Source organism: Pan troglodytes, chromosome 1 (genome assembly GCF_028858775.2).
Source record: "Pan troglodytes isolate AG18354 chromosome 1, NHGRI_mPanTro3-v2.0_pri, whole genome shotgun sequence".
NCBI lineage: Eukaryota > Metazoa > Chordata > Mammalia > Primates > Hominidae > Pan > Pan troglodytes.
In genome coordinates this window covers 69520723-69535446 of record NC_072398.2, presented here as the reverse complement: position 1 = coordinate 69535446, position 14724 = coordinate 69520723, and the positions used below count along the sequence as shown (strand labels likewise).

Below are 14724 nucleotides of genomic sequence, written 5' to 3'. Positions count from 1 at the left end.
ATACAAAAAATTAGCCAGGCATGGTGGCAGGTGCCTGTAATCCCAGCTACTCAGCAGGCTGAGGCAGAGAATTTCTTGAACCCGGGAGGCAAAGGTTGCAGTGAGCCGAGATTGTACCACTGCACTCCAGCCTGGGCAACAGAGCGAGACTCTGTCTCAAAAAAAAAAAAAAAAAAAAGATACATTTCCTATTTCTGGTGGCTTGTGTGACCCTGAGGACTCTATTTTGTCCCTTTATAGTTCAGTGTTATGGAAGAGGTATGGCGGGGAGGGAAGGGGTGGAGAGGGAAGAGGGGACAGACAGGGAGAGAGAGAAGGTGATCCTAGTGCAGTGCCTCCAGTCTTTTCCCATTAAAGGACAGAAAATGATACTATTTGAATAGCATACTGGGGAACTTGAGGGAATTTGAGGGTATCTGTATAGGGCTTGGTGAAAAAATTAATTTTTGATATATAATCATTGTTTTAAAAAGTGTTAGGGATTCAATATCAGTAAACTAAATTTGTATACAAATATTTTAAATTTTTAAAATAGAATCTTGAGTTTGCTTCCACAGATATAAATTTCATGTTTGAAATGACTACATAAAATTCCTAATCAAAATTTTTTAAATGATGAACGCTAAATTTTTGTTACCATGAATGAGAAATGTGTTCACACAATTTTAAAAGCTTTAAAAATCATTTTTACAATCGCTTAAAAATTTACAACAGTTGAACTTGAAGAATCTAATTTCTGTCATCAACAAATGTAATTTTGATATTTCTTGTGATAATGTGAATGGGTTTCAAATCTAATCAACTTTTTCTTTAAACTTATTTCAAAATGGCCAGGCACGGTGGCTCACACCCGTAATCCTAGCACTTTGGGAGGCCGAGGTGGGTGGATCAGGAGGTCAGGAGATCGAGATCATCCTGGCTAACATGGTGAAACCCTGTCTCTACTAAAAATACAAAAAAATTAGCTGGGCATGGTGGCACGCACCTGTAGTCTCAGCTACTTGGGAGGCTGAAGCAGGAGAATGGCTTGAACCCAGGAGGTGGAGGTTGCAGTGAGCCACGATTGCGCCACTGCACTCCAGCCTGGGTGACAGAGCGAGAATCCGTCTCAAAAATAAATAAATAAATTTATAAAAATAAATGTATTTCAAATAATAATGAGGCTGGGCACAGTGGTTCATGCCTGTAATCCCAGCACTTTGGGAAGCCAAGGCAAGAGGATCTCTTGAGCCCGGGAGTTTGAGACCAGCCTGGGCAACCTAGACAGACCTCTGTCTCTATTTATAAATGAATGAATTGAATGAACGAGTGAGTGAAAGAATGGATGCGAATGAATGGGAAAGGGAAAGGAAAGGAAAAGAAAGGAAAGGAAAGAAGCTCTAGGGAGCCCAACACATGCATTATGAAGAGCTGTCGTGGTGCAGCTAGAGTAGCTTCTACACCTGTCTCGCTCTGTGCTGTGCAGTCTCCATGTGCAAGGGACCACAAACTTCACCTGGAAGTGAGGGCGGAAGCAGGTCCTTGACAGCGCTTAGCTTCTTGCAGCAGATCAATGGATGGCTTTTACCATGCCACCTGGAGGCCTGTGGCATGCCAGCCGATCCCACTTGGTTGCCTTCTGAAAAGTCTGGGTGTACGCTACTTTGGTCCAGAGGTTCTTGGCATCTCTCTAACCCCCAACTCTAAAGCTATCCCTATGGGCTAAGAAAATTAGTATTAGACTGCACACCTGTAATCTATTTGGGGCAACAGAGATGGGAAACTCCTCTACAGCATGCATCAGAATCACTTGGAGGGCCTGTTAAGGCATAGATTGCTGGACTCATCCCCCCACCCCTACTTTCCGATTCAGCAGGTCGAGTGAGGCCTGATAATGTGCATTTCTAGCCAGTTCCCAGGTGATGCTGTTGGTTTGGAACCACAATTTGAGAGCCAGTATGATACAAGTTAAACAAAAGTGTTTTCTAAATACTCCATTTACAGCAGCCCCATTCTCACTGTCTTATCCTGGTTTATTTTTTGCAAGATCCTTTATCATTACTTGACATCATATATTTTATCTGCTTAATGCTTGTCTTTGGTAATGTCCAGAAAAACAGAAACTTTGTTTTGCTTACTGTTATAGTCCCATCTCTTAGGACAGTACTTGGCACACAGTAGGAGCTAAAAGATATTTGTTGCTCGAATGAACATGCTGTTTGGAAGGCATTAGCCAAAGCTGAAACTGTGAGAATGAGAAAGCTGACCTAGGAAGAGGGGGATGGATAAAAAGGTGAAGAGCCAGCTGGGCGTGGTGGCTCATGCCTGTAATCCCAGCACTTTGGGAGGCTGAGGCGGGCGGATCATCTGAGGTCAGGAGTTCGAGACCAGCCTGGCCAACATGGTGAAACCCCGTCTCTACTAAAAATACAAAAATTAGCTGGGCATGGTGGCAGGCTCCTGTAATCTCAGCTACTCAGGAGGCTGAGGCAAGAGAATCACTTGAACCTGGGAGGCAGAGGTTGCAGTGAGCCAAGATTGCGCCATTGCACTCCAGCCTGGGGGACAAGAGCGAGACTTGCTCTCAAAAAAAAAAAAAAAAAAAAAAAAAAGCAAAGAGCCAAGGACAGACCCTGTATTAAATGTACATGGGCATTAACAGAACAACAAAAGGAGGAAATATAGCAGAATGCTAGGAGTCAAGCCCAGTGCAACAGCATCATAGAAACCCACAGAGGAGAGATTTTCAGAAAGGGAGGAGACACCAACAGTAAACAGCAGAGATCACGTAAGATGAAAAGTCTGTAAAACTTGTCAATTAGTAAGTTTGCCATTGATAATTTTGGTAAAAGAAAGATGTCCTGAGTAGCAGGCTGATTGCTATGGACTGAGTAGTGAATGGTGGATGAAAAGGTGGGGAAAAAACTGAGTGTAGACTGTTTAAGGATTTGGCCACAAAGGAAAGGCTGGAGTGGGAGGTAGTTCAAGAGAAAGTGTTTATTTCTCCTTCCTGCTGTCTTTCTCCTCTGTCTGTGTTATGTGTATGTAAGATCAGAGCATAATTTTATGCTATAGGAAAGTAGTCTGTGAAGAGGTATTGAATATGTGTAACAGTAACCAAAGGGTAAGGTCATGATCCTAGAGGAGCTTGGGGGGATAAAATCAAAAGTAGGATGGATGACCCCCTCACCGACCGAGACCAGAAGGAAAGACATGATGGGGACTAGTTTAGAGGACTGGGCTCAAAGTTGAGGGGGTTCATGTATGAGAGCCTCCATTTGCTCTGGGTGGTTTGGAGCAAAGTCATCTAGTGGTAGAGCAGGAGTAGGGTAAGAAATGTAAGAGCAATGGCAAAGGCCTGGAGTCATTGCTGCAGGAAATAGACTTGAACAATGGCATCCGATGGGCCCAAATTGGGTCTCTCTCTCTCTATCTCAGCTGTTTTCTAGGGCAGGAATGCTGGAAGGAGCAGCTGCAAATTAAAATATACTCCCACAGGCAAGCAAGGATGGGAGGCAGTCATGTGGAGGGCGTTAATTACCAGAAGAACAGTGGGCTCCAGTCATCATAATAGGCAGCAGGGTGGAAAACACATTGGTCTGACCCAGGAGCTCTCTGGATGTGGTTAAGTAATTTTAGGAACCCAAGGAATGAACTCAACAAATAACCCATTAAGTCTTTTTGGTTTGTATAACAAAAACAAATCCAGGCCGGGCAGTGACTCACGCCTATAATCCCAGTGTTTTGGGAGGCCAAGGTGGGAGCATTCTTCAGTCCAGGAGTTTGAGACTAGCATCAGCAACATAGCAAGACCCCTACCTCCCCCTCCAAAAAAAAGTAAAAAAAAAAAAAAAAAAAATTAGCTAAGTATGGTGGAGCATGCATGACTAGCTACTCAAGAGGCTGAGAAGGGAGGACTGCTTGAGCCCAGGTGTTCAGGTCTTCAGTGAGCTATGATTATGCCACTGCATTCCATCCTGGGCAACAGAGTGAGATCCTGTCTCTAAAAAAAAAAAACAAAAAACAACCCACAAAACACAGCTTTATGTCTGGGGAACAGAGACCTCTCCTGAGCAAGAGAGATACAACTTGTCACCCCATTACCAGTACTAAATCAGATCCCAGATCCACAGCCTTTTGAGCATAGCCCAAATATTCTTGAATAAGGACGCTGTGGAAATATTGTACCTAAGACTGCATGCAAACTTTCATCTCCCCAAAGAGTTTGTGCTCCCTTATAGATAATTGCTCTGGAGAAAAGGAAATACCCAAACTTTTTAGTGACTATCATATGCAAATCCCAAACTAACACTAATTTCTGGGACCCAAAATGTTGCTGTTTGCCATCAACATTTTGAGCTTATAGAGGTTGGGTGACAAATGAACTGAATTCTGGCCCAGGTTCACCTTTGGGCAGGGCTAGTGGGACTGTGAATTCATCCTGTGGTCAAGGGCCCTAGTTGCCAAGTGAATAGCTGGAATAGGTAATCTTAGCAACTGGCACAATTCCTACATTGGTACACTCACCCATGGTGTAAAGGCTATTCCGGTAGGAAGTACCAAGTGGGGTGCCAAAACAGTACATCAAAAGCAATGCTACATTCCTGGAGAATTGCAGAGATAAGTGTTACCATCAAAGGAGAGAAAGATGCTACTGTGATGGTTCCCACCTCATTCCCATTCACTTCACAGATCAGCTGCCACAGATGACTGATAGGTCTTAGGTTACTGCAAATCCAATCAAGTGGGGACTCTAAGGGTAGCTACTGTTCCCCGATGGAGTCTTTCTAATGAAGCAACTTCACACAGCCTCTGACACTTGCTTTGCAGTTATCGATCTGGGATTTAGCTCCAGAATATCTTTGTAAAAACTCTCTCTTTTTTATATTATGCACCAATAACTTTTTGATTCAATAATATATTTTATGTTTTATTGCCTATCATTCTTTCATATATTCTGGTTCACATCTGTATATCAGTTTCTTCACTTTAAAATGGGCATCATAATTGTACCCTTTTCAGAGTTATTGGGAAGAAAATGAGATAATCTGTGTAGAGCGCACATAGTATGTACTCAATGTCTGTTGCCTCATCTGTTGGGGATGAGAATCTGGGACATCTTTTTTGTAATTCGTTGTTCATTTTGCAGGAGTCATTTTCAAGTCATTCAATGAGATGGTAAACTTTCTGAATACTTTCATGTCTGAGAACGTTTTTATTTTCCTCTCACTTTACTGTTGGTTAGCCTAAAGGATTCCAGAGTTAGCCCTGAAGATATTGCCACTGAGAAATTCAAGGGCAAACTAATTTCCATTGTTTTATAGATAACATTTCCATATAAAAATCTCTTGATTCTCTTTCTCCTAGAGTTTATCTAGGACAGGATATTTTTTCATTAATTATTTTAAGAACTCTAAGTGGGCCCTTTTAATAAGATGTGTTTTGGTGCAAATTTGGGACATTTTTTTCTTTTTAACTCCCCAACCCTCACCATCATTCTTGCTGGTTTTTGTTTATACAGCTTTTGTCATTCAAATGTTGCAATGTTTAGATCCATTTTCTTTTCCTTCTTGTTAATCTGCTATTCAGCCCTGCCCATTCTGCTATAAACCAGCCCATAAGTCTTATTTTCAATCTTTCAGGGATTCCTCAATATTCCTGGCTCATTGATGGAACAACATTTTGTTCCCTTGGCTTAAAAAAAAAAAAAAAAAAAAAAAAAAAGCATTATGTCATCAGTTTTAAGAAAGAAGGCCGCGGCCGGGCGCCCGGAGCGGAGCAGCCACACTGCCCGGGAATCGGCCCTCGCCCCCGGCCCCGGCGCTCGGAGCTCGGAGCTCGGAGCTCGGAGCTAAGCGCTCAGCGGCTGCCAGGGCTTTTAATGGCTGCTCGGCGGAGCGGGGCCTAGGGCTGGAAAGAGGCTGCCTCGCAGGAAGGCGCTCTAGCGAGCCTCCTCCTGGGCCCGTCACGCCCGCCGTGGGGCGCTGCAGGTAGGGGCGCGCTCCAGGTGGGGGCGCGCTTTCTCGGGGTGGCGTGTTGAGACGCCGGCCTGCTCGCTGGCTGCTGGCTGGCCAGCCGCTTGTCCCTGCCATGAATTGAGACCGCGGGCCAGCCCCGCGCCTACTCCACCCGCCTTTCTCGAGCCTCCTCCACCCGCCGCGGGAGGCCAGGCTTCTGGGGCGGGGGCAGGGGCGGCGGGGGCAGGCGGCTGCCGGCCTGGTGCCTGCAACATGAACTACCAGCAGCAGCTGGCCAACTTGGCTGCCATCCCGGCCGAGATCCAGCACTTCGAGTCGGTCCACCCCAACGTCTACTCCATCTACAAGCTGCTGGAGCGCGTGGAGGAGCCGGTGCTGCAGAACCAGATCCGGGAGCATGTCATCGCCATCGAAGATGCCTTTGTGAACAGCTAGGAATGGACGCTGAGTCGATCTGTCCCGGAGCTCAAAGTGGTGGCAGGTTCAAGAAAGAGATTGTTGTTGATGGACAGAGCTATCTGCTGCTGATTAAATATGAAGGGGACTCCCCCCCCCCCGGAGGTGCAGTTTGCCATGTCGGTGGATGCAGTTATATTTGTTTTCAGCTTGGAGGATGAAATAAGTTTCCAGACTGTTTACTACAGTGGAATGGCCAACTATCAGAACATGAGGGAGATTCCTCTGGTTCTGGTGGGAACCCAGGATGCCATAAGTTCCACTAACCCAAGGGTCATTGATGATGCCAGGGTAAGGAAGTGCTCCAACGACCTGAAGTGGTGCACGTACTATGTAGACGTGTGCTATGTGTGGGCTGAATGTGGAGAGGGACTTCCAGGAGGTTGCCCAGAAGATTGTTGCCACAAGGAAGAAGCAGCAGCTGCCCATAGGACCCTGCAAGTCGCTGCCCAGTTCTCCAAGCCGTTCCACCATCTGTTCTGCACAGGTGTCCACCATGCACATCAACTAGACAAGTAATGGAGGTAGGAGTTTAAGCAACTATTCCTCCTCCGTTCCATCAACTCCCAGCATCAGCCAGAAGGAACTTCAGATGGATGTTCCTCCCACTGCCAACACGCCCACACCCATTCACAAGCAGTTCACAAACAGTCCAAGTGGGGTCGAACCTGTTCACCTCTCAGAAAGGGAGCAACCCAAAGAGTAGAAAGGCCTAGAGAGTCATGCATACGGCATTGGGAGCAGCCAAGCCATGCCAATTATACAGGGCATGATGTTGAAGCAGAGTGGCAAATCGTTGAATAAAGAGTGGAAAAAGAAATATGTCACCCTGTGTGACAATGGTATGCAGACCTATCATCCAAGTTTACATGATTACATGCAGAATGTTCATGGTAAGGAGACTGACCTTCTGAGAACCACTATGAAAGTCCCAGGAAAGAGGCTACCCTGAGCCACGTCGGCCTGAGTGCCCATCTCCAGACCTAAAACCAATGGCCTATCCAAGCACATGAGGAGTTTACACATCTCACCCAATTCAGGGAATGTCACTAGTGCATCTGGGTCTCAGTTGGCAAGTGGCATCAGCCTGGTCTTCTTCAACAGCCAACCAGATGGCATGCACCAGCACTCCTACTCAGTCTCCAGAGCCAACCAGTGGAGTCAGGCTACAGTCATTGCAAACTCGGCCATTAGCAGTGACACGGGGTGGGTGACTCTGTATGCTCCAGTCCCAGTAACTCCAGCACCACCAGCCCACCTCCCCTCACACCAACAGAAAGAAGCACTATAGGCAGAAAACCACCAGCAACTTCAAAGCTGATGGCCTGTATGACACTGCTGAAGAACAAGAAAACTTTATCATTGTGTCCCTCACTGGCCAAACGTGGCACTTTGAAGCCACGACGAATGAGGAGCAGGACACCTGGGTCCAAGCCATCGAGAGCCAGATCCTGGCCATCCTGGCCAGCCTGCAGTCGTGCAAGAGCAGCAAGAACAAGTCCCAGCTGATGAACCAGAGTGAGGCCATGGCCCTGCAGTCAATCTGACACATGCACGGGAACTCCCACTGTGTGAACTGCGAGACGCAGAATCCTAACTGGGCCCGTTTGAACTTGGGAGTGCTCATGTGCATCAAGTGCTTAGGGATCCACTGGAATCTTGGCACCCACCTTTCCCGAGTCTGATCTCTGGACCTGGATGACTGGCCAGTTGAGCTTATCAAGATGATGTCATCCATTGGGAACGAGATATTCAACAGCGTCTGGGAAGAGAGCAGCCAGGGGCGGATGAAACCCTTAGTAGACTCCACAAGGAAAGAGAAGGAACAATGGATCCATGCCAAGTACGAGCAGAAGCTCTTCCTGGCCCCGCTACCCTGCACAGAGCTGTCCCTGGGCCAGCACCCGCTTCGGGCCACCGCAGACGAAGACCTGCAGATGGCCATCCTGCTGCTGGTGCACAGCTCCTGGGACAAGGTGGAAGAAACCTTTGGGGAGGGAGACAGAGATGGCCGCACTGCACTGCATCTGGCCTGCCACAAGGGAAATGTGGTCCTGGTGCAGCTCCTGATCTGGTACCGGGTGGACGTCATGGCCCAAGATGCCCATGGGAACACAGTGCTGGCCTACACCTGGCAGGCCTCGAGGCAGGAATGCATCAATGTGCCCTGGAGTATGGCTGCCCCAATGAGCACTGAGTGCTCATGGCCATCCCTAACCTGTCCAGGAGAAACAATAACCGGAAAAGCAGCAGCAGGAGGGTGCCCACCATCATCTGAGGAACAGCCGTGCCTGCCTGCCCGCCAGCCACACCTGGGACGCAGCAGCCTCGCAGCATACTCACTTGGAAGTCTCAGCACGTGAGTCCCGTCACATCCCCTCACTCTTCCTGGTGGTCGCCTCCCTCCCACCCACCTACTCCCACCCCACACAAAATCACAAAACCTGGACATCCTCAAGGGGTGAAGAGGTGGCTGGGAGACTGTAGAAGCAGTTCCTTTGCACAAACTCCCCTAAACCACAAGCAGGAGAGAGCGACAGGCCTCGGCTCTTTGATGATAGCACACGGCGCAGGACCCTTGTTCTGGTGGCACAAGGGGCGGGGATGTGAGGGGGAGGGGCAACTTTCCTTAACTGGCAGTTAAGCACATCAGTACTACCAAGCGGAACACTTGGATTCCATCTCTTCTCTGAGGAGCTTGATGGCATAAATCAGAAGCAAGCACAGAGTTTGTCAGGTTTGAAGCCCTTATGATGGTATGTGTCAAGTCAGTTGTAGCTAATCTGTCCAGGGAGAATACTGGCTTCATTACGCTTGTATAGTTGAGTTCTTCCAGCAGTACTGCTGTTTAATAGAAGATGATTAGTCATCACCAAGAAGACAGCAGATTAGCCAAGGAGGTAGTTATGCGGCATGCTCCGGTGATCACCACAATGTGATTGCAATACTCTTAGAAGCATCATATCATCCCAGATATGTTCTTTCAAGCCCTTGGAGCTCTCCTTTCTAAATTCACTGTCATAATTTAGTATCTGTTTAATTTTTCAGTCCAAAGAGAGGAAATCAGTTGCTGAGTAACTTTCTTTTTGACTGCGGTCTCCTTGGTGCAAAAACAAAATGGGAAAAATAAATAAGAATAACTCAGAAATTCAAAAGGAAATCACAAATTCAGCTAATAATAGCATTTTGAGTATATTTTGTAAACCAAATAAACACACAAAAGGCTATTTTTTCCAACCGTAAGAGACATTGTCTGTCCTTTTGCCAAGGTGGATGTGTTAGTCTCAGGCCCTCCTGGGCCACACTGCCAAACTCACATGGACTTCTGCATTTTATGTATTTAGATAAGATGTGTGAAAATATATTTGAATAAAAGAAGTTCATAAATATGCATTGATTTTTGTACAGACAAAAGGCACCTCTCTTAATTTATAAATTGAACTGGATGTGAACTAATAATGTGCAACTAGTTGAGATAAGAGGGTTACAAATCATTGTACATGGAAAATATTCCCAGCAGTAAACACTTCCATTAATGTGATCTACAGCTTTTAAAAAGGAGCATCTCAGAATAAGATGGTGGTACAATTTGCTTATCAAAATTGAGAAAAAAAGACACATTGGAATATATTAGAAAGGGAAAAGAAGGAATGTGATTTCTTCTGATTGAAAGCATGATTTAGATCAGATACAGTTTTTGCTAACCAAGACCAAGGGGCTCTGGCAAGACAGGGTGGTTTTCCGAATGCCAGACCGAGGTGCCTTACGAAGGCAGCTGCCGATGGTTCTGTGGCACAGACTGGCTCCTGATAACCCAGACGACCTTGACCCTGCACCCCCGCCCTCCATGCTAGTACCTCCTCTGATTCCCATCGCCACAGTATCCAGCTGCTTGAGACATCAGCTGCCTTCAGTGGTGGTAGTCAAACATAGTCAGCCAAACCATGGCATCCCTTAGGTTAAAAGAAAACGGGGCAGCTTTGCCCAGAGCCCGTTGGCACTGTGGGGGGGGAGAGGGTTGGGGGAGAGAGAAGGGTTGTCACGATGGAAGACGAGGACACTAGTCTCATGTAGCACAGAAACACGAAGTCACATGCGCTGGCAGCCTCCGGGGTGTTCCTTGCTGTCATATATTAAAACTTACATTTTATAAGAAAAAAAAAAGAAGGAAGATAAGGTCGTTGTGTGTGCTCAAGCCTCTTCGTTGATTCAAATTCTTTGGTTATTTTGGTTTGTCTTTGTTTCTTTAATTAGACTGTACATTTTAAGGTATAAGTCTTTATATTATACAATGCCTCCCTATTCTATATCTCTTAAACTACTGTTATCTGGTTTTCAAGGACTTTATAAATCTGGCTCATTCTACCAAACCAACTATACATCCAAATAAATCTCTAGTGGCACCTAGAATGTTGTCCGCTCATTTGAAAAGGTCTCCTAGCCCCACCCATTCCTTCATCAGGGAGCCAGAGTTGCCTTTAGCTCTGCAGGGATTCTCAGCCAAGAATCAGAATTGTCTGTGATTTTCCTCAAATAAACCCAGACCTATTGAATGAGAATCTCTGCTTATCAGACCTGTGCACCCTTTTCGCCTCTTACATAGCCCCACAGGTGATTCTGAGGCCCACGCGGCCCGCTTCCCTCCCTGCGTCAGGCCCGGCCCTAGCTCTGGAGGTGGTTGGATTGGTTCAAGGGCCGCAGCCCCACCTCGCGTCTTCGCACCGCGTCGGAGGACGTAGGCGCCTGGGATCCTGGAAGGCGGCCAGCCTCTGCAGCCGGGCCCAGCGGCTCCTGAGACTGGGGCGGACCTCACACCTGACCCCGGAGCGGCTAATCCTGCCCAACCGTCCCACCCGTCACGTGCCCTCGGGGCTGGAACGCGGCGCCCCGGGAGAGGCCTGCTGGTCAGGGGGCGCTGGTGCGCAGGCGCGCGGGGCCGCCGTCGCAGCTACCTTCCTGCGCCGCTTCGGAGAGGGCCCCCGATCTCTACTCGGCCCGCAACAGCAGTGCTGGCGTCAGGGCGCGGTGGGGGCAAGAAGGGTGACTGGCAGCAGGGCGGTGCCGGGCCGAGAAGGGCGCCTCACCTGGCGCCTCCTGCCTTCCTTTCCACCTCAGGTTGCAGAGAGCCGCCGGGGCAGGTGGAAGGGCCACGCCCCGCTCCCGCGAGGGTCACCGAGAGACGTTGGGGGTGGGGCAGGGACCCCAACCCTAGACCAGGTAGGGGGCGGGCGAAGATTGGTGGTACCTTCAGGTAAGAGGGAGCGGGGAGCGCCCCCTCGGCTTGGGGTGCCAGAGGTGTGCGGCGGGAGCGCCTTTTTTCGTGGGGCCCTCGCCCTGCAGGGCGGAGGCGGCATTGCGTTGGCCTCAGTTCCTAGTCCTGGTTCCCGAGGAGCCCCTGAAGGCTTCGGCTGGGAAGTTTGCGTTGGAGTCCAACACCCGACAGGAACCCCAGTTAACGCCTCCGCATGGCCAGGGGCAGAGTTCTTGACACCTGTAGCTTAATCAACGCAGGTGGAGATTCAGGGCTTGAATCGCCCGGCCACGCGCAAGCCGCAGGGCACCCTCATACTACTGCTTCTGCCTTATTACCCTTAAAACTGGCGTCTCAGTTATTTGTATCCCACTATTGGTTTTTTTTTTAATCTTTTTTCGTGGGTTTTCCCCCTTTTCCTCAGCTGCGTTTCTGTCTTCAGTCCTGTAGGGCACAATGTCTGAACAAGAGCGTATACAGGAATGTCTGCGGAAGGAAATAAGGTCACTTCTCATTTCCACCAAAGATGGTTTGAGCCCACAGGAGTTGGAGAAGGAGTACCTTTTGATGGTTGGCAAGCATCTACCACTCCGAATCCTTGGGTATCGGTCCACTATGGAGCTGGTATTGGACATGCCTGATGTTGTTAGTGTCTGCCCCGGTGCAGGTGGTACTGTAATACTGAAAGGTAGGTTTAAGATTTTTGAAGGTCTATAAACTTTGTAATAAAAACAATTGCTTAGTAAATAATTATTCTAGTTCTGCAGTTATTATGCATCCCAGCCAGTGGATTTTAATTTGGTGGGGGAGGGAGACTCATAGTTGCTTTTGAGGTTGTGGGCAAAATTAGAACTTCTGCAAAATTAACAAACCATTCCCCCAAACAATCGTGCACTCACAAAAGCTACATTTTTACATATGATTTCAGGTTCTTGCACCTTAAGTCGGGAGAAACAAAAAAAGGACTTCTTAATTATAAAAACATGTTTTAAATTTCGTGAAGCACAAGAAAAAACTATTGTAGGGAAGTTTGCAGTTCATCCCAAGAGTTTCAAAAAATCTGTCAGGGGTCAATTAGTTGTAATGATAATACATTGAGTTAACTTTTCTTCAGCTGGCAGAAGAGCTAGCAAGCTGTTGCAAAATGCAAGAAATCGAGGAACCAAGAGTTACTGTTTATCGTGCTGCCTGGATAAACAGCTCCTTGGAGAGTTAAAAACTGTATAAACACAGATACTAAGGATAAAGAAGGGAGTAAGTTTTCCTCCTAAATATGATTTCTTTTTTTCACGTCTCAGCCATTCCAGATGAATCTACCAAAGGAATAGCAAGCTTAGTTGCAAAACAGAGGAGCAGCCATAAGGTTCGAAACTCCATGCATAAGGGAAGACCTAGTATTTATTCTGGACCAAGATCTCATCGGCGAGTACCTTACCGAGGAAGGGTTGCCCCTATTCTTCCAGCTGTTGTGAAGAGTGAGTTGAAGGACCTGTTGGCGTTATCTCCTGTTCTTCTTTCTGATTTTGAAAAGGCATTTGCCAAAAGATTTGGACGATCATTCCAATACATGCAATATGGATTTCTCTCTATGTTTGAAGTGCTTAATGCGGCTTCAGATGTCATTTCTGTAGAGCAGACCAGAGCAGGTTCTTTGTTGATGCTAAAGAAGAGTGTAACAGAGGAAAAGCCGAGAGGACGTCCAGCAGGTATGCATGTGAGCAAATGTTGGAGCAGTCGTGGCACATAGAGGGGTGTGTAATCGCTAAGGTCCATGAGTTCGTTAGAGTTGAAGCCTGGCTCTACTACTTTCCAGCTGAGTGGTCTCAGGCGAACTGTTCAATCTACTTAAGCCTTAGGTTCCTCATCTTTAAAATAGAAATAACAGTATTTGCCTCTCAGGGTTGTGTTGAGGACCTTACATGAGGTGAGTTCTGTAAAGTCTCTGGCATTTAGTAAGCTGATAATAAGTGGTAGCTATTATTATTTTAAAAACTACAAGATCAGCTCTCTCTAGAACACTGTAAATGAACTTTACATGAATGTGTTCATATAAATAAGCTATATGGAAAATGAAAAGTTAAAATACTTAAATTATTAGCCTTAACCCTTCTAATCTTTGCCATCACTGGGGCTTATCCTAGGAGACACTTTGGTAACTTTTGTGGTGTAATAATAACCACCTTATCTGTATAGCATTTTACCTTGCATTCTCATTACCATACTAGGTAGGGTAAGTAACTGTGTCTTATAGATAGGGAGATCAAAGCTAAGGAAAATTAAATGGCTTTTCTAAAGTCACATGGCTGGAAAAGTGGTACAGCTAGAGTTAGATACCCAGCTCTTATTGCTGCCCATCCAGTGAATTTCTGCCCAAATGCTGTGTCTATTAAAGGCTCAAGAGACCAGTGTGACCATCTGGATAGTATCTCCCTTGACAATGTACAGTTTACATACTGAGCATAGGCGGAGCCTACTTGGGAGAATTCTATGCTTATTTCAGTGATTTTCTTTTTCTCCAACATCTGCATTTAGATTAACATAGGTGAACCAAGAGGATGTGTCACAAGTTTATAAACCAATATTTACACTGTGGTAGGTGATGTAGTTTGAGGATATGAGGATATACTTGGATAGGGAAGGCTCTGGAGGCCACTAAGTGTTTCAAGTCTAGCCCTCAACTTTATCAGTATTCTTGAAGTCCTAAAACTTGGGAAGACTAACTCATACTATTACACTTGCAAGAGATTGAGTTGTAGAAAGCACTTTACCAATTTATTGAATAGTTGGGGGTGAATATTCCTTTCCAGTGATTTTGTTCATGTTCTCCATCCATGGTTCCTACTTCTATCATCAGGATATCTTGAAGTCAACTGGTGTTTTTTTGTTTTTTGTTTTTTGGTTTTTTTGGTGAACTTGACCTTAGGGTAAAGAAAGAGCTAGGCTGTGGTGAAGTCTGGTGATGTATCTTTCATGTCATGCAACAGAATACACCTCTCCAGTGGTATTCCCCCTTCCTACAAATCTTGAAGAATTTATATTTTATATTTTATTCTGTAGCTT

At 46.5% G+C, this 14724-nt stretch overlaps 1 protein-coding gene and 1 pseudogene across 3 annotated transcripts in view; both read left to right on the top strand.

Moving 5' to 3' along the window:
* The first annotated feature begins 6141 nt into the window (after positions 1-6141).
* LOC100615818 (arf-GAP with GTPase, ANK repeat and PH domain-containing protein 1-like) lies at positions 6142-8792 on the top strand (annotated as a pseudogene).
* Positions 8793-11103: 2311 nt separating this feature from the next.
* The window catches only part of TDRD5 (tudor domain containing 5), a 91872-nt gene continuing 88251 nt past the window's right edge, over positions 11104-14724 (top strand). For 2 of the 3 annotated variants that reach the window (XM_003308619.5, XM_514031.7), the window contains exons 1-3: positions 11104-11630; positions 12107-12352; positions 12963-13370. In XM_003308619.5, the coding sequence (XP_003308667.1) occupies positions 12121-12352; positions 12963-13370 (640 nt within the window). In that variant the 5' untranslated portion in view covers positions 11104-11630; positions 12107-12120. Of the gene's footprint in view, positions 11665-12106; positions 12353-12962; positions 13371-14724 lie in introns of all 3 variants that reach the window. The other variant, XM_009439117.4, reaches the window with a different exon arrangement.